Source organism: Microtus pennsylvanicus, chromosome 12, assembly GCF_037038515.1.
Source record: "Microtus pennsylvanicus isolate mMicPen1 chromosome 12, mMicPen1.hap1, whole genome shotgun sequence".
Lineage (NCBI taxonomy): Eukaryota > Metazoa > Chordata > Mammalia > Rodentia > Cricetidae > Microtus > Microtus pennsylvanicus.
This window is the reverse complement of record NC_134590.1, coordinates 52,473,141-52,496,419: the sequence shown is the minus strand read 5'-3', so window position 1 is coordinate 52,496,419 and position 23,279 is coordinate 52,473,141. Positions and strand designations below refer to the sequence as shown.

The window sequence follows — 23,279 nt, the reverse complement described above, 5'->3', positions numbered from 1 at the left end:
CATTTGGATCTGTCCTCTTTTAGGGGGCCCGCCACGCAGCTCCCAAATAAATCACAGTGGGAGGCTTATTATTACTTATGAACGGTCAGCCTCGGCTTGGCTTGTTTCAAGCCAGCTTTTCTTAAATTATCCCATCTATCTTTGCCTCTAGGCTTTTATCTTTCTCTATTTATGAATACCTTTCTTTACTTCTTTCTCTGGGGCTTGCTGTGTAGCTGGGTGGCTGACGGCTGGTGTCTTCCTTGTTCTATCTTGCTCGCCTTTCCTTCTCTTTCTATTTATTCTCTCTGCCCGCCAGCCCCACCTATCCTTGCTCCTGCCTTGCTATTGGCCGTTTAACTCTTTATTCGACCATCAGGTGTTTTAGACCAGCAAAGAATCAGAGCTTCGTAGAGTTAAACAAATGCAGCATAAACAAAAACACATCTACCTTTACCTCCTTTAACAAAGCATAAAAAAATGTAACACACCTTAAAATAATATTCTACAACACCCATCTTTCAAAAGGAACACTAAAGATAAGGGTTTGGGGCACTGGTTTATTTGGAAAACTGGTCTGAGGGAAAAGGACTGGGGACAGGGAACCCAGGAAGAAAATTGAGGAGGCAGTAGGGAGCCGACATATTTCACTTTATGCAGTTGGGTCAGTCCTAGGCAGTTGACGAGGCTCCCCCACCCCAGTCCCTGGGTCAGCAGACAGTAGTGGGGTTGCCTCTCAATTGTTTAAACCTCTGCATGAAGTTGAAGCAGTTCAGTGCGCCCCAATCCAAAGAATCCCTTGAAGGGAAAAGTCCGGGAAGGCGGACAGAGAATGTGAGACTGTCCTAGGAGGAGTGCATTTTGTCACTCATAGGAGCATGCCAGGTGTGTGGCCGACCCTCACTGGACCTGTTCTCCCATCTGGAAAATGGGCAGTTGACAGAGCCTATCCAAAAGGGCCATTTTGAGGATGAGGTAAATGGCGTGAGGAATTAGAATGGTGCCTGATGCATGGTGGTCACCATGTATTTTTCTGTCGTTTCTGAGACCCACGAGTGAGAGTATCAGTCCCTGAATCAGCAGCTGTGGCACCTGGCCTGCCAGCCCACTTAGCCAGATCACCCATAACAGGGTGCAGAGTTTCATAAAACAGTCAAGGTCTGCTGTTCGCTCAACAGCTAACAAGAAAGATGAACGATATACAGATGAGGACAAATAATTAACTAAATAAGGATAAACCAAATGAATCCGATTTCTCCAACAAAAGACGACGGCATTGAGGATTAACTCTCACGTATAAACTTAACCTCCACAAGGACAGGACAGACTGCTCAGGAGGCAGGAACACTGTGGCTCTTCCAAAGAACTCAAGTTCAAGACCCAGAACTGACTTCAGGCTGCTCACATCTGTCTGAAACTCCAGCTCCAGGGCCTTCTGGTGCTCTTTCCTGGCCTCTGCAGGCACTGCACTCAATAGTCACTCAGACAGACAAGGAATATAAAATAATTAAAGCAGTTCTAGCTTTTTCTACCTCTGCATGCACAATATTCCACAACTATGTTATAGCCTCACCAAATCTCAGAGCACTGCTGCAGTAGCCATAACAAGACAACAGCGGTTTCAGCGATGGTGAAATCTTCAAACCCGTGTCTTCACGATGACACCATGTTTAGTGTAATTGGGATGACATCACCTGTCATGTGTACCGTACAACATTATGCTGTGAGGACTTTCTCATACCACTAAGAATTATTTCAAACTGAGATTCTTAATAGCACCGTCATGTTTATTATCAGCACTAGGTCCTCAGGGCTATTTCCAAGATTCCAGTCATTTATAACACAGAAATGACATTTGTTACCACTTTCCGACCTGATGTCTGGCTCTTACCTAGCATTTCGTGGGATTTTTAGCTCAGGTGATGTGAAGTTTTTAGAGTACTGATAGGAACCACTGAATTACTTCCCAAAGAAGCTCTGTTAAAACGCCTTTCGATACACACACTAAAATAGAAATCGCCCTACTCAGACATCTCCCACTACTACTGCCTCCTTGTTTCAGGGCATAGCTCTGAGGTGACTAATGAGATGGAACATTCTAGATTCACAGCCCATATTACTTATCCATGGATAAAAATAATTTGGAAAAAGTAGTGTAAAATTCTTCCAGAAATAAACAATACATCCATAAACCTGAGGAAATTAAAGCATAGAATCTGGTTTCTTGAGAAACTTAGGAAAGGGACTTGTTTAACTCAAGAGTGTCTTAGGTCCCACAGATGATTTCTTAATGCTAAAAATATTGTAGAAAATCATCAGGTTTCTACCCACAACCCTCTTCCCAGAAATGAATCCAGAGCCCCCCAGACAGGGGATATTAACATTCTCGTTTCACTGACCAGCCTGAACACATGCCAGCAGAATTTAATATAAGTGAGTCATATGAGTAATGGAAAAATACAGAATCCAAATGAGATGAGATACCACATTTAGCCATGGCCAGAAGCCCCCACCACCTCAGGCTGAGAGTTAGAAGGAAGAGTAGACACCGCACAAAGTTGCTCCAGAAGGAGGGGCTGGCCAGTAGGAGCTGGGGCTGGAGATGTCACCACAGCAGGAGGCACTGCCAGTGAGCAGGGTGCAGGGCACAGGGCACTTCGTCTCCACCCCTCTCCCTCCACTCTTCCACCAGGGCTCCCACCCCAGCGTCCTGACGATTAGACAACGAAAAGTAACATAATTTACAATGGGCAAAGGAGAAAAACAGACATTTCACCAAGAAATATATCCGATGGCCACCAAGCATATGAAAAGATAATATCATCAGCGAGGGAAATACAAATCAAAACTGCAGTCAGAGAACTATGATATCCACTAGGATGATAATAACCAAAATGACAATGACATGTTAAGTCTGGTGTGTAGCACAACAGAAGTAAGTGCAAGATCTAAGTCCCAGCACGCTGACTTCTTCAGACTCCCGGTTTCTCTCTCCCACTGCTGTGGGTGAATTAGACTCAAGCTGAACGCTGCAAGACAAAGGTCTCGATTGCCCACCACAGGCTCCCTCCTAGCCTTCTACAGCCACGCCATGCAGCTCTGACCATTCCCAGAAGCTGTGAACCAGCCCGGCTTCCAGAGACACGCAGGCCAACCTCCCAGCCAGCAAAACCCATTTTGAGAACAACCAGGCTGAAAATGAGTACCTAGCGGCCACAGTCAAGACAGGCTGAGAGAACCTGAAAGCCAAAATTCAAAGTACATCTATCGGCCCAGCTCCTCTTAACTTTAGCAGTAGAGCCTACCTGTGAGAACAAAGCAGGGCCCAAACCTGATAGAGCCTTCTAGATTACATTCAAGGACTAAATGCACAAGACTCCACCCACCAAGAGTTCACAGTGTCTGGGCAACAATTGTTCTCCACCAATACTAAGGCTCATTTTCTTATACCTGCTACCCTACTGAAGCATGCCAGTGGCCACTAGCTGGTTCAGCCTTCATTTCTCTTCTTGGCAGCTTTTAACATCCCCATTCACCTCTCCTTGACACATGCTCTTCAACCCCAGCACACTGCATCCTTAGTTCTCCTGCCTCCCTGCCTGCTCCCCATCAGTGCCTGCTGTTCTCTAGATATGGACAGTGACCTCTGTTGATGTGCTGAAGCTTTAACCCCTCATTGATGACGTGGGTCCTTGAGTCTCCGGAAACGTGAGCAACATGAACCTTTTTGTTTGTGGTTACCAGCCTCCAGTATCTCCAGCGCAGTGTCTCAGGATGGACTGATGTTGTTTATATTACTCTCTCTGTGTTTAAGTTCACTTTTATGTGTACGGGTGTTTTGCCATCATGTATGTCTGTGCATCACATGTACCTGGTACCCACAGAAGGCACCAGATCCCCTAGAACTGGAGTTACGGGTAGATGGGAGGCACCATGGGAGTGCTGGGAATCAATCCCAGAGCCTCCGAAAAGAGCAGCCAGTACTCTTCACCAATGAGCCATCTCTCCAGCCCCTCTATACTTTAGCCAACTCAAGCCTTGGTCTTCTCTGCCCAGCTCTAGTGCCAGTTACCAGCTTGTTTCCTTGCGGCTGTCGTCACCTTTATCGCCTGCACTGGCTGAAGACAGACGTACAAGGACTTCGAGATGAGTGTTTACGGCACGGGTTACAACAGCCTAAAGGAGGAGCCCAAGAGTGTACACTTGTCAACAGGATGAACAAAATCAAAATGTCTTTTGGTACAAGGGAGTAGCATTCCTCCATCACCAGGAAACATGTACCTATACACAGTCTGCAAGGGAGACTGTGAAGACCATGCCATGTGTGAGCCGGACCTAAGATGTCAGATGTTAATGAAATACCAGAAGAGGAAAATCCACTGAAATAGAAGGAAGATGAGTGGGGACCAGGAGCCAGAGGGAGGGAGGCACTGAGACCTGCTTAAGAGCCCTGGATTTGACTTTGCCAATGAAAATACTTTGGGCCGGGCGGTGGCGGCACACACCTTTAATCCCAGCACTCTGGAGGTAGAGGCAGGTGGATCTCTGTGAGTTCAAGACCAACCCGGTGTACAGAGCGAGTCCCAGGACAGCCAAGGCTACACAGAGAAAGCCTGTCCCGGGGGCAGGGAGGACCTCTGGAATTAGAGGCGAGGTGATGGCTGTATGCCAGAGTTGTATCTTACAAGATGAAACTCTTGCCTTAAATTGGCTAGTGGTATATCATTTCATGAAAAGAGAAAGCAAACTAAAGGTCTTTATAGTAGGTGACTCTCTGTTGAGGGGATTCTGGCCTTATGCAAGTCCTAGCAGCAACGACAATGCTACTTATCTCTCTGGGCCTCAGTTTCCCCATAGTAGGTGACTCTGTGTTAAGGGGATTCTGGCCTTATGCAAGTCCTAGCAGCAACGACAATGCTACTTATCTCTCTGGGCCTCAGTTTCCCCATCTATAATCCAGACTGGATTATATCACAACTCCTTCACCACAACAGTCTGAATCAGTCACATGGAGAGTTGCTCTGACCTCACAGAGCCATCCCCCCAAGTCATGCGCATATGGCAGGCTGGGGCCTGCTGCCTTGTGGAAAACACTTGTCTCAGATCGACTCTCCCAGAAGAAAATCCACCAGGAGAAAAGACCCCCATATCTCACGGTTCCACTCTCCTAGGACCACTGTGTATAAATCAGGACTTGAGCCATAAAGACAACACAAGACATGAAGTGTGTTTATTAGGAAATACACACTAAACACGCACAAATGGTTCTTCTGCATACCTAGCTTAGGCTGGGACACAAAAGGACATCATGACGGAGTCTATTGGGTTTGCTTACATCACAAAAGAATTTTCAAGGCAGTTCAGTTTCAGGCCACAAAAATCAGATCTATGGCACCAACATGGAATTCAAAAACAGGCATGACTTCAAAGTGCCCCAAATGCCAACAAACGAGAGGACTATCAAGGGTCGCCAGTGCCATCAGGATGCTGTGACTCAGGCTGCGCACACACCTCCCGAGGCCTCAGCACTGGAACTGCTACTTACAGTCCTCTGCTCATTTCTCATAACCATGCCGTCCAAGACAGCAAAGGAACGCTATGTAGGAGACAAACAGGACCAAATACAGAAAACGTGGGGCCAGATGCGGCCACACCCAGGTTAGTGATGTTTCGGGAGGGCCTCCCAGGCACTGAGATGAGGCTTAAAAGTAGGCTGGGGTAAGCTCTGTCTTCCCTTCTGTGGTTACCACCTGGATTAGGCTTCCTGAGTTCGGCCGCTTATTCCCAGTGATCCAGTCATGGAACGTTCTAGAATAAGAAGAGATAGTTTACATTCTTAGAGAAAAACTCTGGGTACATGCTAATATTCATCTGGTGGCCTTGGATGTAAAAGGGTTTCTGTGGGGAGCTACGAGAAGGCCACTGTACATAAGATATATAAACTGTGACTGACAAGGAATTAATGTAATCTTTGCTTTTGTTTTTGTCCTTTTCTACATGGTGAAAATGCTCCACAATACAGTAGTATGGTTTTAACTAATAAACAGATTTTAGGTGATTAACTATAAGAGAAAGATAAATGTACCATACAGGCATCCCTGAGTAACTATGGAGGTCGAGTTTCCCAGACTGCCAAGGACCCCAACATCCCAAGGAAGTCACTCAGGCCTCCTTTAAGTAAGGACCATGCTATCTGCATATAACCACACATTCTCCCATGTACTCCCACATCACCCCAGACGAATGACAGTAACTCACACCACACACATACTACATAATAAAACAGCTGTTAAACTGTGCTGTCTTTAGGAAATAACAAGGAGCAGTCTCCACCGACTTAGGACAGAAGCATCTCTTCCAGTGTTTTTATGTGAGGCTGGTTGAACTAGCACATGAGAACCCACAGATAAAGAAAGCCAGCTTCTGCTTTATTCCTTCTCAAGTTTAAAAGGATGAAAACTCATTCTTTAATTTCAGCAAACACATGTGGGGTAGCCAAGACGAGATATAAAAAGCGGGCTACTATCGTAAAATATATTGAGACTTAAAACATCTAGCTGTCTGTGGAGATGGGCAACTAAGCCTACCTGGAACAAAGGAAGACCCTGGTTATGAAGTTTAACAACCAGGGAGAAGCTGGATGGTGGTGGCGCATGCCTTTAATCCCAGCACTCAGGAGGCAGAGGCAGGTGGGTCTCTGTGAGTCTGAGGCCAACCTGATCTACAACAGCGAGTTCCAGGACAGGCTCCAAAGAGAAACCCTGTCTCGGGTTGGGGAGGAGGAGAAGAAGGTGCAAAATTTTGTAGAGAAACAGCAACACGCAGGTAATGGTGTCTAACAATGAAGCATTTACAGTTGAGTACCCTTGAGTACCATCCACCCAAGGATCCGCAGCCAGGATCTCAGACTTCTAACTGGAAAGCACTCAACTCTTAGGATGCTCTGTGGTCCCAATGTGCAACCCTGCAGACCAGATTTGACAGTCATCTGCCAGATTCTCAGGCTCCTTATCTGGCTATTATACAAGCCAACCAAGTATACAGTGGTCTCAACAAAGTATACAAGGGTCTCAAAACAATTGCTAAAACACATTGAAATGCTGCCACTGATCAAGGTCGCATCCCTGGGCTAGATGAGCTGGGTACCTTTGAGAGAGACAAAGGGGTCTCTGTGTTCATCACACATGTCTTTCCTGTCTTTGGCCTCTCTAGCAGTGTGGAGTGGATGACAGACAGGGCATGCTACCACAGAGGGTAAAGAAGGTAGTGTGCTCGCAAGCATCTTAAACAAACTTCACTCTAACTTGTCAACTGAGCTTCAAGTGGGTAAAGTGACTGCTAAAGCAAAGGGTGCCTGATGGCCCCTGTCGGCTGACTTGTGGCTGGGTGTGAATTCAGACCCAGGAGCCTCAGTGCTGGGTCCAGAGTCTAGATTCTAGGTTAGTACGTCACTCACGCATTATGGGCACATTGGCCTTTAAAGAGAAATGTAAAAGCAATCACAAACCAAAGCATGGTGTCTTCTGCAACCTCCTTTCTCAATCAAGTATTAAAGCATGACCCCCAGGTCACCATGTGGTTAGCAGGCCCACAGGCCCACAGCCACACTGCCTAAGTAAGAACCTAGGTTTGCTACTCTTTGGGCAGACTGACTACAGCCCCAACTCTTAAATAATGAAAATAATTTCCTATGAGCATTAAATAAGGTAAAAGGATTGTGAGCTAGGGAGATGACTCATTCAGTAAAGTGCTTGTCACAAAAGCATGAGGATCTAATTTAGGTCTCCAGAACTTGCATAGAAAAATATTTCTGCACATCCTATAACCCCAGCGCTGGGGAGGCAGAGGCGAGAAGCTCTCTGGCGTTCACGTGCCAGCCAGTGGAGTGGAAACTGAGTTTCTAATTCAATGAGAGGTTGTCTCATAAAAAGAGGCGAAGAGGATAGAGATACAGCTGTCTCGGGGGCTAAGAATGCATACTGCTTTTGTAGAGGACCTGAGTTCAGTTCCCAGCATGCTATCAGGCAGTTCCCAACACTCTGTAATTCAGCTCCAGGGACCTCAAGCCTCGGGCCTCTTCCAACACCTGCACTCATGGGCACACACCCATCAGACACAAATACACAAATAACTAAAAATAAAACACATCTTTAAGAAGAAACGTGAAAAATGACTGATGGAAACACCTAATGTCAATCCCCTGACTTCCAACGCACACACGCGCGCGCGCGCGCGCGCACACACACACACACACACGTAATTATTTAGAATACCTATTTAATAGCACATAACTAGAACTATGTAGGTACTTATTTCAAACATAAATACAAGTTTTCTCCACTTAATTTAAATGAGTTCTAACATCAGGTCAGAAACAAACACCAACTGCAGCCGTCAGAGCAGCTATGGCATTGGCACTCTGGGGAAAGCCATCTCCTGTAGGGACTATGACCCAGCCATCCCATGCCAAGGCAGCACCTGGCCACAGTAGGCATCCAGTGAGTCCAGACTTACTAAATAGAAGGCTTTGGGAACTGAGTAAAGCATCACCAAACAGTAAAACCAACTCCCTCTCCAGTGAGCTTCCAAGCTGTCTCTAGATGACTAGGGAGTGTCACTTCCTGGTCAGTGACTGTTGACTAGGACCTTAAAAATGAAAACCAAACATCTGGGGCTCAGCACTGGTTGAGACATAGGACTGAGACTTCCTCCCTGTCTTCCTGTCACAGAGTTATTCCTGGATACATTGCTGATTTATAACCCAGAGATGGGGATTACTGAATATTTGCTATGGGTCAGACACACTGCCAAGCACTTAACACACTCTACCATGGTTCGTTCTCTACACCGTCATCATGGACCTCATCACACACAGGCAAGCTCTGTGTCCGAGGGCAGTTTACAATCGTGCTTACTTTGGTCAGACAGGGAGAGGAAAAGACATCCAGATTCATGTCAGGGCTATTCATCCCTCCACACAATTGCTGCTCTCCAAATTCAAGTGCATCAGGACCTCAGAACCCCAGAACCTCACCCAGGATCACCGAGAGTCCCCAAAGGGCAGGGGACAGAGCCTAGAGGCTGCTTAGTCACTGCCTCTCCTGTGATACTCACTCAACCAGGAACTCTAAGGGTGTCCAGGAGCTGAAGTCTGCCTCGGGCATTGATTTCCTGTTCATCGGCGTATCCAGGGTAACCCTGCAATGTAGAGATAAGTGTGTCATTTGTGCATCGCCTCTGTAATAACAGGCGTCTGGTCCTTGGCCATGAAAAGACAAACACAGCAGCACCACTGGGAGCCTCTGGCACTGAGCACGACATTTACATGGAGAGATCAGACAGGATAATCCGAGAGCAGCAAGCTGTCCACATTAACAAAAATCACAGCTGAGGGAAATCCAATAAGGCTCTTTGTGGCTCACACTAGAGCAGGCAAGAACAAAACAGGGAGAGCCACACTTTATCTTTACTTCAAACACAGCCTTTGTCGAAGGCAAGGGCTTTATTGAGTTCTCGTGGACACTCTGAAATGCGGCAGACTCATTTCTAAGCATTTATGTGAAATAACAGTCCTCAAAATATCAAAATTGCAAAGCATTATTTTTAAGTATATGGCTGCCTTCCAGGAAACTTAGGATTTTCAGGGAGAGAATATGAATTGGCACAAAACATTTGGGCCCGAGACATCAGTCAGAACAGCTGGGAGGCAGCTCAGTCATAAAACCTCACCAGTGAAGGACTGGAAAGCTAACTAGTCCCTGAGCTGCCCCAGGGTCCTTTACAGACTGGAAGCAAGAGGCACTGAGAAAGAACACACCAAGCCCAAGGCAGCAACCTCTGCCTCTGCCTGAAACAGCTGACTAGGGATTCATTTCCTGGTCAGCTAGAAATGTTCCCATAGAACATTTCTATGATCTCCTACCTATTCTCCCCCACACTGTTCCCATACCTGGCTACACACACACACACACACACACACACACACACACACACACACACACACACACAACTTTATAACAATGTGAAAACAGAAAGAACTGTATAAAGTAAAATAAAGTATGTGGACACTTTAAAAGTAGGAGTAGGGAAGAAAACACAAAAGAGGCAAAAAGGTAGATGCATCCCTCAAGACAGATCATCAAAACCCTGAAATACTGCCCGAGCTGAATGTACCTCTCAGCCCAGATCCCTAGGTTGAAGCCTAGCCTGCAGTATAACAGGAGTAGGGCCTTTATGAGATAATTAGGTTGGGGGTGGCTCCATAGATGGATTGGGACACTTACAGAAGGCGGGCTAAGGAAGCCCATCTGTCTTTCTACCATAGGACAGCAGGTACCACCTACAGCAGCAGTTCTCAACCTGTGGATCGCAACCCCTTTAGGGGAGTCAAACAACCCTTTCACGGGGGTCATCTAAAACTGATCAGATACTGATCTCAAACACAGATACTGACATTATGATTTATAACAGTAACAAAATTATCGTTATGAAGTAGCAACAAAAAATTTATGGAGGGGGTCACCACAGCATGAGGAACTGTATTAAAGGGCCGAAGCATTAGGAAGGTTGAGAAGCACTGCTCTATGGAAACAAGCTCTCACCAGGCACCAACCCTGCTGCCATCCTCAACTTGGACTTTCTAATCCATACAACCATGATCAGTACAATTCTGTGGCTTATAAAATACCTAGTTTAGGGTACTGTGAACAGTAGCAAGTATACATAAGACAGGAGCTTACGCGCCTTTGGGGACACACACTCAAAGCCACAATAGAAAGGGACCCTCAAAATGTCAACACTAGGCGGCAGACAAGGTGTAAGCAGTGGAAACTCCTAAGCACCTACGGGAGCACAGCAATGGCAGCAGCCCCGGGTGGCATGCCACTGTTCTTCCCAGCAAGGCTCTGGCAGAGCTGATGGACGGCGCCCTTGGCCATGCCGTAGCCGATCATCCCTGGGAAAGTGAAGAAAACAGTTGGTTACACAGACATTAGGTGCAATATCCTCAGCTCTCCGTTCCCTTAAGACTTTAGCCACATATTGGGTATCCTCCTGCAAGCAGGGCACCCTCACTTGTCCTACCAAAATAGCAGCAACCAGAGAAAGGTGATGGGACAAGTGGGCAAGTTGTGGCATCTGGGCAGTTCCCAAGAATGCAGGTTTTTAAAGGGCACTGTGGCCAGGAGCCATTCCACTTCCTGAGGTGGCATGGAGGTTTACAAAAGTCCTAGACTGGGCACTTCAGAAGTGGGGCTCTCATGCTTGTTTCCTATGACTGTAATGGTCAGATTCTCTAGCCTGATTGTTCATGTGCACACCTCAACCAGTCAAGGCTGCACCAGGACCAACCAGGAAGAGCCCAGAAGGCCACAGAGGTCAGGTGGTGGGAGGGACTGCTGAGCTGACCATGGCACGGCTTTGCACAGGACCAGGCTGACAAAGCCACTTGCCCAGGAGCATAAAGGAAGGTGTTTTCCCATCTTACCCCCACTCGTGGCATCTTCACTAGTGCACAGTTATCCCCACCGTGGAGCAGGAGTCTACTATCCATTGGGGACGGCATCCTCTTCCCTCCAGCATACACAGCAGCAGACTGTGCGTTCTGACAGGGCTGCCTGCTACAGCCTGACCTTGACATTATTTCTCTATGCTTTTCATGCCCATCCTATGAAGGCTGTCATTGCTTCCACACACCAAACCCCCATTTAGCCCTCATATGTCATGGAGCCTCCTCTGACCACGAATCCCCAGATTCAGTGCTAAGCATGTGAAAATACAAGGCAGCTCCCTGACTCCAAGGGCAAAACCCAGGATCCAAGTTGAGGGTCAGGGCTAAGGACACACAGTGAGTCCTCAGCACTGTGACTCAGGGAGAATCAGCAGCCCTCTAGCCACCGGCCCTCACTACACATGAGTACAGGTAGCCCCGGAGCTCCGAGGCATCAGTCCCCCTGGAGCTGGGTTACAGGTGGTTATGAGCTGCCTGATGTGAGTGCTGGGAACCCAACTCAGTTCCTCTGCAAGAGCATCACGTGCTCTTAACCGCTGAACCATCTCTCCAGCCTCTGATTGTTTTCTGAGACAGGTTCTCATTATATAGCCCTGGCTGGACAAGAACCAGCTATGTAGACTAGGCTGGGCCTCAAACTTGCAGCAATCCTACCTCTGCCTACGGGTTACCGGCATGAGCTACCACACTCAGCCTCAGAAAGTAGTATCTAATACATTTTTAAATTATATTTATTTATTTATGTATTTACTTTGTATGTGTGTATGTATGTGGGACTGGGCATGTGTACACATACCATAGCACACGTATGGAAATCAGAGGACAGCTTGTGGAAGTTGTTTCACTCCTTCCACCACGTGAGTCCCAGGGATCGAATTCTGGTCATCAGGCTTGGTGGCAAATGCCTTTACCCACAAAGTCCATCTCCCCAGCTCTCAACACATCTTTTATTCTTATGAATGTGACGGTCATGGTGGCACACACTTGCCATCCTAGCAACTGGAGTATGAATTCAAGTTCATTCCAGGCTACAGGATGAACCTCTCTCCAAAAAAAAATGCTTCTAATATAAAACCATATGAATTCAAACAGAAGTGTGGTATGGATGCACATAAGAACACATATAGAATGCTTCCAAAAGGCTTCCCAAGGTCTGTGGCCAACTACCTTCAGATTGCCATAGGGATCAGGCACTTAAGCAGTCTCCCCATTAAATGTATGTCTTAAAGTGCCATGTGAGTGTTTCCTACATGCACTGGTTAGAACACGCTAATATAAAAATACGTGAATACAAATAATACACAGCCATCCCATTTTCTCCCATAAGTTCTGCTCAACAGCTCTGAACCCTTGGTCACATTAGCTCCTCCACAGAATGTTTCCAGGGACAGAATCTTCTCAACTCTCTCATCTTCTGCCCTTGAGTTGTCCAGGACATTTGCTTAGACAGTAATTTACCAAGAAGTAATGATATGGGATTTCTTTCTGTACACTGTGAATATGTATGGCTCTCATTGGTTGATAAATAAAGCTGCTTTGGCCTATGGCAAGGCAGAATATAGCTAGGCAGGAATTTCAAACAGAGATATCGGAAGAGTAAGATACCAGAGCATTACCGGTAAGCCATGGGACACATGGCAACATACAGATTATTAAAAATGGGTCAGTTTACATGTAGAGCTAGCCAGTAATAAGCCTGAGCCAAGGGCCAAACAATTATAGTTAATATTAAGCCTCTAAATTATTATTTTCTAAGTGGCTGCAGGGAGCAGAGGGTGAGAGAGAAACCAACCCAACGGGACCGGGTGAGACAGAGACAAGACTTCCAGTGACTGTAATGTGCATAAGACGCTGCACACATTCAGGGCGTCTCATCTGAGCACATCCTGGCATGAGCACATGGGCTGGCTGCCTTAAGCTCCCTCTCCCCTGAGAATGAAGTCTGATGCTGTTGTCATGGAAGTGCAATAGCAGAAGAGGCGACCTAAGTCCAGGGAGGTGGGATTCACAGCTCAGCCCAGCAACCAATCCCTGACCAGCTTCAGCAACAACTGATTGCCAAAGCGGGTCAAGGTCTCAAGAAGTTACTTAGAGGAGTATTTCGCCACCCTCAGCATAAGCAAATGGTGGTTTAAAAATACAACTCAGCAAAGTACAGGGCGCTGTCTACCTTTTCATCCCAACACTGTGAGGGCCAAAAAGCTTTAGGAGGAAAGAAATGAGCAACGAGCAACCCATGGCTTACTTCAACAGAACAACACAGATACGAGATCATTCACAAAATATTAAAAGAGAACATACAACTATGCTGGACACGTTCTTCCAAATTATAATGTGATCATACCATCCCTCAAGGGAGGCTTCCAACCACAGCCCAGCATGGCTGCAGAGCAGGACCATTAAGATGAACCATCACATGGAACCACCTGTACTTGTAAAACCAAAGAAAACGGGAGCCTGCTTTGTCCTTTAAAAAATTAGTCTTTCAGTCCTGGGGTTTTGTTTTTGAAATGTCAACCTATTACTCATTTCTCTGTTTACTCTCTAGTACCTCTGCCCTATGTCACCTTTAATAAAAAGCAGCTTTCAACCAGACAGACATCTAACATTTACACAGTTTTAATTATTGCAACAGCCGCAGACCTGCTAGATCTATGCTCTGTGAAATGCGATGAGCAGCAAGAAATTACTAATTAACAAGAGCCTCATGGCTCAATGAGTTTCATTAAAACTGGAAAGTACCCCAAGATCTCTACCACTTCCATTCGAAGAAGTGTACCTCTAAAACCAGGTATTACAGCTGAGACTTAGTGATCACCCCACTGTGCCCCTTACTTAAGTCCCTTTATCCTTGGCCCTAAATGAATGTATGACTTGATATGCACTCTGCTTCCCAAATTTGTAGGCTGTCCTAATCCCTCTATAATTCAGAAAGTTACTATATTTAGATATTTAAAGTGGCAATTAAGTTAAAATGAGATCGTTAGGGTACAACCCTAATCTAGACGGGCCAAGGTGCTTCTACGAGGTAGATGATCATCCTTCTGTGTGTCTTGGTCCTAAGTTCTACCCCATAGAAGCATCTTGGCCCATCTAGATTGGGGTTGCACCCTAACAATCTCATTTTAACTAAATTACCACTTTAAAGATCGTGTAAGAAAGCAGCCATCCACAAGTCAGAGAGAAAGGCCTCAAAACCAACCCTTCCAACATCCTGGTCTTAGACACCTTGCCTCTGGGATGGTAAGGAAACATGTGTCTGTCCATTGAGCAAGCCAAGGCATGGGAGCCCCAGCAAAAGAATACAGGGAATAAGAAATGCAAAAGAAGGGTCTTCGTGATGGAATGGAAGCAACTCACAATTTAGAAATTGTGTCAGGGGTTTAGTTCAAAGTATATTCATTACATATTCACCAAATAAATCTGGACAATTTATTTAACTCTCTAAATCTTGTTTTTTCTAACCAATGAATTGGAAAGGTAACAATGATGCCTACACCATGATTCAACAAAAATAATGGTGAAGTGTTAAGACTATATAACAATATTTGATACTAATGTGAATATAGTAAGACCTACTATGTGCCAGGCACCATCTATGTGTTAATAACACTGCAGTTGCTCTTAAGTTAGGTAATACTGTCACTGTTTTACAATTAAAGGAACTGTGGCAAACATTAAAATTCACCTTCCAAAACACTTCCCTGGGACCCACGGTTACAATGTAATGATAAGATGGGAGTGTTAACTAATACACATCTAGTTTGCTGTTTAATCTCTCTATTGGTCACTGATCATAAACCAGGCAGGGGTGCCAGATTACAGAACCATGAACCGGGGCAAATGCAAATGAGAAGATTAAGACTGCTCCCTATAAGACGACTCTGGCATAAAAGGAATTACACCTACCCAATAAGAAAGCTCCTAAGGGCACAAAGCAAACTGCACCTCCTCAATCCAAATGTACCCAGTAGCCCCAGCAGGAGAAGCGTTTACACGGCACAAAAATGAGGGCTTACCAGGAGTGCCATCCAAGGCAGCTTTGGCCCCAGCCAGGGTCAAGAGGCCTCCTTCCTTCAGGTGCTTTGTGGCCAAGTGGCTGGAGATGGTGGACGTCCACATACTTTGCTTCCACATCAAGTCACAGTTTTTAAAGAGTGCTGGGAAAAGGGCAAAAAAAAAAAAATGTGAACTCATCACTCCCAGAGAATAACCCAGAAGACAAGCTCAAATCACACTGCCCTGCACCACAAGAAGCCCGCCAGGCCCTGCTGGTCTACCACAGAAATCTAATAAAGACAGCACAGGGCTCAGTGGTCAGAGGCACAGGGTTAAGCACAGGTCATGCTGTCCCCTGGGTCTCAGCTGCCTCACCTGCTAACTGCCAAAATTTCAGCCAGTAAATTTTAGCAAATAAACCTAGGGTCAACAGACTCACCAGACTATCAGGGCTTCAAAAATGGCTTTACTTTATGAAGGCTGTTAGGCTTATAAGAGGAACTTCTATCCCTATTCTGGCTTCTACCCCTGGCTTAAAAAAAAAAATCCATGAAATGATCACCCTACGGCTATAAAGAGGGTTTTAACAGAGTTACATTTTCATGGATAAAGTTAATGCGAGCCTTTAAAAGTCTGTAAAAGAGCTGAAACATCAACCATTTCACAGCTGTGTTGGCCCTCTAGCCATTCCAAAGACTCAAAAGGAACAGGTGGTCACACATGTCACACTGTCAGGCTCCCCCCACCACCCCAGCTCTCAGGTTTTCTTCACCTCCCACCTTTGTCCATGGGATGCTGCTGAGAGAAAACCCTCACCAGACAGCAGACTTCGGCTGTGTTTTCCCAGCCTACGGAACTGTGAGCGGTCAATTCCCACCAATTACCCACTTCCATCACCACAAATCAAATGAAGGAACAGAGCTATGGCAAGGATCCCGAGGGACCAACAGAAAACCAGCTGGCCTGGTGCCCCATCTAGACCAGAGCTGTGTCAGCTAGACAAAGAGCAGAGCAGAAGCAATAATTAACTCGGAAAAAGACTCACACTTGGATTTGGCATTGCCCCCAGCCCATCCTCCAGCCACACAGAGAATCGCGTCCACCTTCTGATCACCTAGGAGCTTTCCAACCTCAGCAGTGACCTTAAACAAAAGAGGCAAAGGTGAGCTGAAACAGGCCGTGTTTTCTCTTTCCCTTCTTCTCCAGCCAGTTTATAGTACCTTCAACCAGTACCTAACCTAGCAACTGGCTGGGGAAATTAGATGGAAGACGTTTCATGTATTTTGGATAGTGAAGCCAACAACTTTTCAATATGCATTTCATAAGGTTGAACCTCTACATGAACAATTCTAAAAGACATAGGTACTTCCTGAAATCCAAATATAAAAAAGTGGGGGGAAGAGATTTAAGAAAATAGCTGGAGCCTTGTGATAGGCAGGTGAAGCTCTGGTGTGCTCCCTTACAAATTTTCTTCAGGAACCATGGACTCGTGATCTGAGAAGGTTCTATTCCACTCGTCCTATCCCACCCCCAACAAAAATACCCCCCCTTTTTTGGTTCTTTTTGAGACAGGGTTTCTTTGGGTAGCCCTGGCTGTCCTAGAACTCACTCTGTAGACCAGGCTGGCCTCAAACTCACAGAGGTCCACCTGTCTCTGCCTTCCGAGTGCTGGCATTAAAGGCATGCGCCACCACTACCCAGCACAAAAACATCTTAAACAAAGAAGTATCATTAAGAAACACAAAAGCAAGAAAGTGACAGCCACTGGCAAACCGCTAGTACGATGCTGAGTACATGGAGTTCATTTCAGTGGTCTCTATGTTAGAAATGTTAAAGCCCTGAGACTATATCCACACGTTATCTCACATTATTATTCATTAAAAGGGCAGTCTGGCAGACAGGCCATGCTGGCCAGTCACTATGGTTCTTCTTGGCTAGAATGTCTCAGTAATGCCTCTCAAGTGCTCAATATCCATTCGGTATGAGTTTGCAAACTCATACCAAAATCCACAGTCTCTCCAGCAACAGCTCCTTCAAACCATTCCTTCTTTTCTGAAGACTCAAACCGTTCTTTCAGAGGGACTGCTCGGCCAGTGGAAAGCAAGCTCCTGCACATCACACTGAATGCTTTCCTCTTAGGCAGATTCTGGAATCCTGTGTTTTCTACCTTCTCTGGTTAGATTATTGTTGACCTTCCTCCTACGACCCTGAGCAATCCTAGAAGTTCCTCCCTTCTTTCAGAAGCCAAGTTTCTCTGACCAGAACATAGACTAGTAGTTCTCAACCTGTGGGTCATGACCCCTTTTGGGGGGGGGGGTGTCAAACAACCCTTTCAAAGATGTCACTGAAGACCATAAGAAACACAGATATTTATATTATGATTTATAACAATAGCAAAATTACAATTATGAAGTAGCATCGACATAACATGAAGAACTGTATTAAAGGGTCCCAGCATTAGGGAGGGTGAAAACCACTGACTAGACCCTGAATGCCAGAGGTTACATCAATTCCTCACATCTGGATGGGCACAGGATCCATGCCACCTTGCCTACTTTTCAAGGAAGCACAGAACAAGCAGCAACTATGGACCATCACACCTTTGCTTCATTCTTATAATAAAGTAAGACAATATATAATAAAGTCTCAGGTGGGGACAACTTCAACACTGAAAAACTGATAGGGTGGCTTGTAAGATGATTCAACAAATAGATGGACCTGTTAGTTTGACCCCTAAATCAAGTGGTGGAGGGCAAGAACTATCTATGAAAAGTTGCCCTCTGACCTCTATGCATCAATTACGGCATGTACGCCCACACTGACATTCTCATTCATTCGCCTCCCTTTCTCCACCCACCCAAATAAATAAACCCACACTGCCATTGAACTTCTACTTAACAAGGACTGAGGGCACTGAAAGCAGAACCCACACTTGGAAGGACCGGGGCTCTCCAAGCCCTCCACTGCTCTTCTCCTGAGGGTTAGCTTTTATTGCTTAACCCACATGACTGCTTTGAGACACAAGCACAGCACAAGAGCACAGCCAGAAAGTCTGCTGCCAGGGCTCAAACCACAGCTATGGCACTCTCCACTACCTGTGGAACCTTTAAAGACCAGGATCTTTCTGTGTGTCTTTCCCTCATCTGTGATTCAAAACAGCCAAGGAGCATGAACTATCAGCTGGTGTTGGGACCACGGGAGAGAGCACATCGAGGCAGACCTGCTCCTTCCCTAACCCTAGCATCAACTAGCTTCTCAGACTGTCACAGACTAAAACCTAGTGACTGCACTGTGCCATGGCCCACCAGCCTGCCTACCCAGGAGTCCTGAACACAGCACACCATGCAGAGAAGGAGGTAGGAATTTCCTTGGGAATGAGGGTGGGAGCCTAGGCCTGAGTCTTCCAGGAAGTTGATCAGACTCCTCCATAGGCAAGACTGCTTAAGAGCCTCTAAGATACTCAGACTAGGACATCCATCCAACTGGTAATGGGGCCCTTCTGGAGAATAGCATTATGTTGAGGAGAAAGGTGGTCTTTACCATTCATTGGCATATTTCTAGGTTTTTATTGGTTTTCCTGTGTTATAATCTGCACATAATTTCATAACTGCAAATAATATATTGTTAGTATTTATGCTGTGAACTAGGTAAACTTTACTTTTCAAAATATATGAAATATACAAAGATGTTTAAGCTCACTATTCTCTCTAAATAGTAAAAACAAACAAAAAAAGAACTTAAATAAGAAAAAAGCCTGAGACATACATAAAGAGAAACTAAGTAAGCCATAGCCAAGCAACAAAATAAAATATTGTATGTCAACAAAGTGTTTAAACGAGACAAAGTACTTAAACTAAAGGGTAATGTTTTTAAAAATCTAACCATCAATATAAACATAAGACATGCAAAAGCAGTTAACATAAGCATGCAAAGCTAAGACAAGGAAACATGCTAAAATAAGCTAGTCAGAAGTGGATTCTAAAATTTATCTTTGTTTTTGCTTTTAGTTTTGTTTTTTACTTTTTCTACATTTTCCTCTGGAGGATTTTGGAATTGGCAGACAAAGAGCACAGCCTGAGAACCCCCAGGGCCTCTCGTGTCACAGTGAAGGACCTTTTAGAATTACCTGGTCAGCCTGCTCTGTGAATGAGTCTGTCATTTTAACGATGACACTGGCATTGGCCTCTTCATTCTCCACCACGTCGATGCTGGCGACCCACTGGAGCAAGAAAAACAGTTTTAGTTAAGAGTCAGTGAGTTGCTACTTCTCTAAAGAGCCACACCCAGAAATGGGAGCAATAGGGAAAGTGAAGAGGCTTAAACTGAAAGGCACAGGACCAAAAACGTTTCCAGTTTGCAATGTGGGATTCGGAAATATTTGCATATAGTTATCTTGGAGATAGGACTGGAATCTGAACACAAAATTCACATTCGGTATGCATATTTCATATGCATTGTATACTCAGTCTAAAAGAAATTTTACACAGTACTTTTAGTAATCTTGAACATGCAATAGGTTTCACAGCATGAAACTTCCCAGCTGAGGCATCACATAGCCAGCCCTTAAAAAGCTTCAGATTTAGAAACATCTTGGATTTTTTGGATGTTTAACATGTAAATAAGAAAGGAAATAACAACTGGTCTCCCAGGCATCCTTCAGGGACCACTAACTGCGGTTGATACACCTTCTACCACACTTCATCCCAGGCCATCGTGTTCCTTCCTCTTCCCCGCTGGACTCTCTTGGCCAAACTCTACATGTACCTAGAAACACCTGAGGTCAGCAGAGCCTCTATGAAGAGCCCATAGTGAGAATCAAAAGCTTTGCTAGCCTATAATCTCTGCCACAAATACTTAAATCTGCTAGTGCAGAAGACAGTCACAAACAATACAGCATAGAAGGGGTGTGGATGAGCCACCCTTGCAAATGTCAGATGCTAAGATATAAACTACACAAGCCACACATTATTATTCTTTTCATTTTATAAATCCATTTAAAGTGTAAAACCCTTCACAACTCTTGGGTATATAGAGATGGATAATTGTCCAGTTGTCCTACAGAAGACCCCCTGCTCTGCAGCAGACAGACGGACAGGCCTTCGGTGTAGATGTCCAACTCAGTTATTAATGCTGGCTCAGCCATAAAGTGGCAATCTTCTTCATCAAAGAGAGCGGGTGAATGATTAACAGGGTTAGTAAAAACAAAATGAAATGGAGGATACTCATTCCAAGCATTATTGACTTTTACTTCAAAAACCTTCAGGGTCCTTCAGGTTGAAGACCCCAGAGGCCAGTATCTATCTTTAGCTGCAAGGACAGCATCACTCAACAACACTCATTACCTGTATACCACAAACCATGGGGAATAATACTGAGACAAAATCAGCTCCACCCCAACCCTCCCTAGGGTGCCAGGAAAGAAAGGGAAACAGATTTTGGAGTAAATCTGTGCCCCAGACAATGCCAAGGAGAAAGACTGTTTAGTAGCTGGCTCCCTGGCTCATGCTCAGCTGCCTTCTTATGAAGCTAAGACCCAGCCTGCCTAGAGACAGTGCCATCCAGAACAGGCTAAGTCCTCCCGCATCAATGATCCCTCAAGACAAGCTCTCACAGAAAAGGCCACGGGCAAATCTGATCTGAGCAGTGCATCCACTGAGGTTCCCTCTTCCAGGGTGACTCTAGGCTGTCAATGTGACCATAAAAGCTAACCAGCAGAGGGGAGCTCAATGAAATTGGAGTCAGAGAACACTGATAGGTAGTACAGTTGAGGTAGACAAAGCCCACACTTTCAATGCTGCCTTTGTCTCCACCCTTCATCTTCGCAGATCGTGGAAGAAGACACCCCAGTCTCCGAATGTTCTAAACAGATAGTGGCACTACTCTTGTACCACACTTAAGCCAAAACAAAATCCTGGGCCCTTCTCTCTCGTCCCAGGGGATCCCCTGCCCAGGCTGCTGCTTCTGCTAACTAAACTCTTAGGAAGGTGCTCCAAGCCCCCGGGCTGACTCTAGAACAAGTTTCCTGTGCTGAGCCACACTGATCCCTGCTAAAAGGCTGGGGTCAAGTTCAGCTCTGTGTTCACTTGTCCTCTGGGAGTGGACACCGGACTACACAAAGTAGTTGAAATATCTAAGCAAAGATGACAGCAGCTGAGGGCCTGAGCCTTCGACTGCCAGGTCCAACAGGGCTAAAGCAACACGGGTAATAATTATTAGCTGCCATACTGATGACAGCTAGCATTTAAAATGCTTTTTACCTGTTATCTCATTTAATCGTCACGATCGATCCAAGAGTAAACAGGAATATTATCGCCATTTCACTTTACAGGGGAACCGAGGGTAGAGGCCATTAGTCCATTCAAGGTCACTGGGCTAATAACTTAGGGCAGTCCAATTCAGAGCCTCTCTGCTACCTCTCCCCTTCCGAGTCATGCTGGACCTTCCTGGCCTGGAGGAGGCGTAGGGAGCTCCTAACACCACACACTCCTTGCAGGGAAAAGGCCTTACACTTGTGGCCCAGAACAGACCGGAGTGTAACCTACGGGTGCTCAGGGCCGGTAGTTTCCCCCGTCTCCCACCCGACCCACTCCAAGTGTCTGGCTGTCCCGCAGCGTTACCCAGTTGCGGGCTCGGAAGGCCTGTACGCAGCGCGAGCCCAGAGCGCCCCTGCCGCCGTACACCAGCACCCGGCGCGCCTCGCCCGAAGCCGCCATCCTGCTCCCGATAGGCTCCCGCGGTACAGAATGACAAGCGGGAACGCACTGCCGTGCCCGCCGCTACCCAACGCGGAACTCAAGCGAGTGGCCCGCCCCTACCTGCGCCCCGCCCCTGAAGCTCCGCCCTGGGGTGGAGACGGAGGCATTGCAGAGCCACGCCTCCCATCTCGACCAATAGGAGTGCTTCAGATGGAGCGCGTGATCGCGACTTGCCCCGCCCTAAGGCTGAGATACATTAAACCACGCCTCCAGGGTACGTGCTCCTCTGCGCCCCGCCCATCTGCCCCGCCTCCGTCGCCCGTGAGCCAATAGGAGCGTAGCTAGCTCGGCCCGTGCTCTAAACTGCGCCCAGTGGCTCGCCCACGCTTATAGGCCAGCAGGCGGGCAGTACCTCTCCCAAATACTACCTGGTGTGCAGACCTCAGCAGAGTTCCGCCCTTAGGCAGTGGTCTTTTAGGAGCATCAAGCCCCAGCCAGGACAAGAGTTCAATAATATAGGTGCTGCAGGGTGCGGAGCCTCTTGGAAGTCGGTTACATTTTTTTCAAATGGAAGGCAATTATCTATCTGGGGACACACACTTAAAAGTGAAAATCTGCCAAAACAGTGATACAAAATTTGTCATGCTCTGTAGTTTAAATGTTTCCATTTCTGGAATTGATACCTTTAAAACAAAGACTATGGTGGGGAGTTGTCACTATATTTAAAATAGTATATTGTACAACAGGTTTCATCTGGTAGAAAAACAAATTTAGCTATGGCAAGTTGTAGGCCTGTCCTTACACCTCTCTGTCTGCAAGTAAGCGAGGGTTTTCCTAGATCTACAACCCCAGGAAATCCTGGTGTCACCCCCACGTGTAGGTTAATTATTTCTGCTCAAGAGCACAGAGTCTCTTAACACCTGCACCACTGACATTCAGCATCAGATAACTGGAACTGAGAATGGCATGTTTATAATATCCAAAGAATCTCTGGACTCTAACCCTAGGAGCCAATAGCAAGCCCCGCCCTCGGTCATAAAGATCAAAAATATATCTGTGGTAGCACAAGCCTGGAATCCCAGATACTGAGGCTGAAG

General features: G+C 46.1%; 1 protein-coding gene across 1 annotated transcript; it reads right to left on the bottom strand.

Annotated features, from left to right (window-relative positions):
• Positions 1 to 5,185: 5,185 nt before the first annotated feature.
• Positions 5,186 to 22,304, bottom strand: Qdpr (quinoid dihydropteridine reductase). Its single transcript, XM_075943647.1, has 7 exons — positions 22,105 to 22,304; positions 19,614 to 19,706; positions 16,533 to 16,629; positions 15,508 to 15,648; positions 10,825 to 10,933; positions 9,094 to 9,177; positions 5,186 to 5,787 (listed from the first exon to the last, which is right to left on the bottom strand). Exons 1-7 carry the CDS (start codon positions 22,198 to 22,200, stop codon positions 5,682 to 5,684), a joined length of 726 nt encoding a protein of 241 aa, XP_075799762.1. The 5' UTR covers positions 22,201 to 22,304; the 3' UTR covers positions 5,186 to 5,681.
• Between the last annotated feature and the right edge of the window lie 975 nt (positions 22,305 to 23,279).

Bases quoted from the DNA above. Each gene is read 5' to 3' on its own strand.
- Qdpr (XM_075943647.1), bottom strand. From the start codon at position 22,200: ATGGCGGCTTCGGGCGAGGCGCGCCGGGTGCTGGTGTACGGCGGCAGG. The intron at 19,707-22,104 runs GTAACGCTGCGG...TTCTTGCTCCAG, and splicing joins CCTTCCGAGCCCGCAACTGG to TGGGTCGCCAGCATCGACGT. The intron at 15,649-16,532 runs GTGAGTCTTTTT...CCCTTTTCCCAG, and splicing joins GGGCAATGCCAAATCCAAGT to CACTCTTTAAAAACTGTGAC.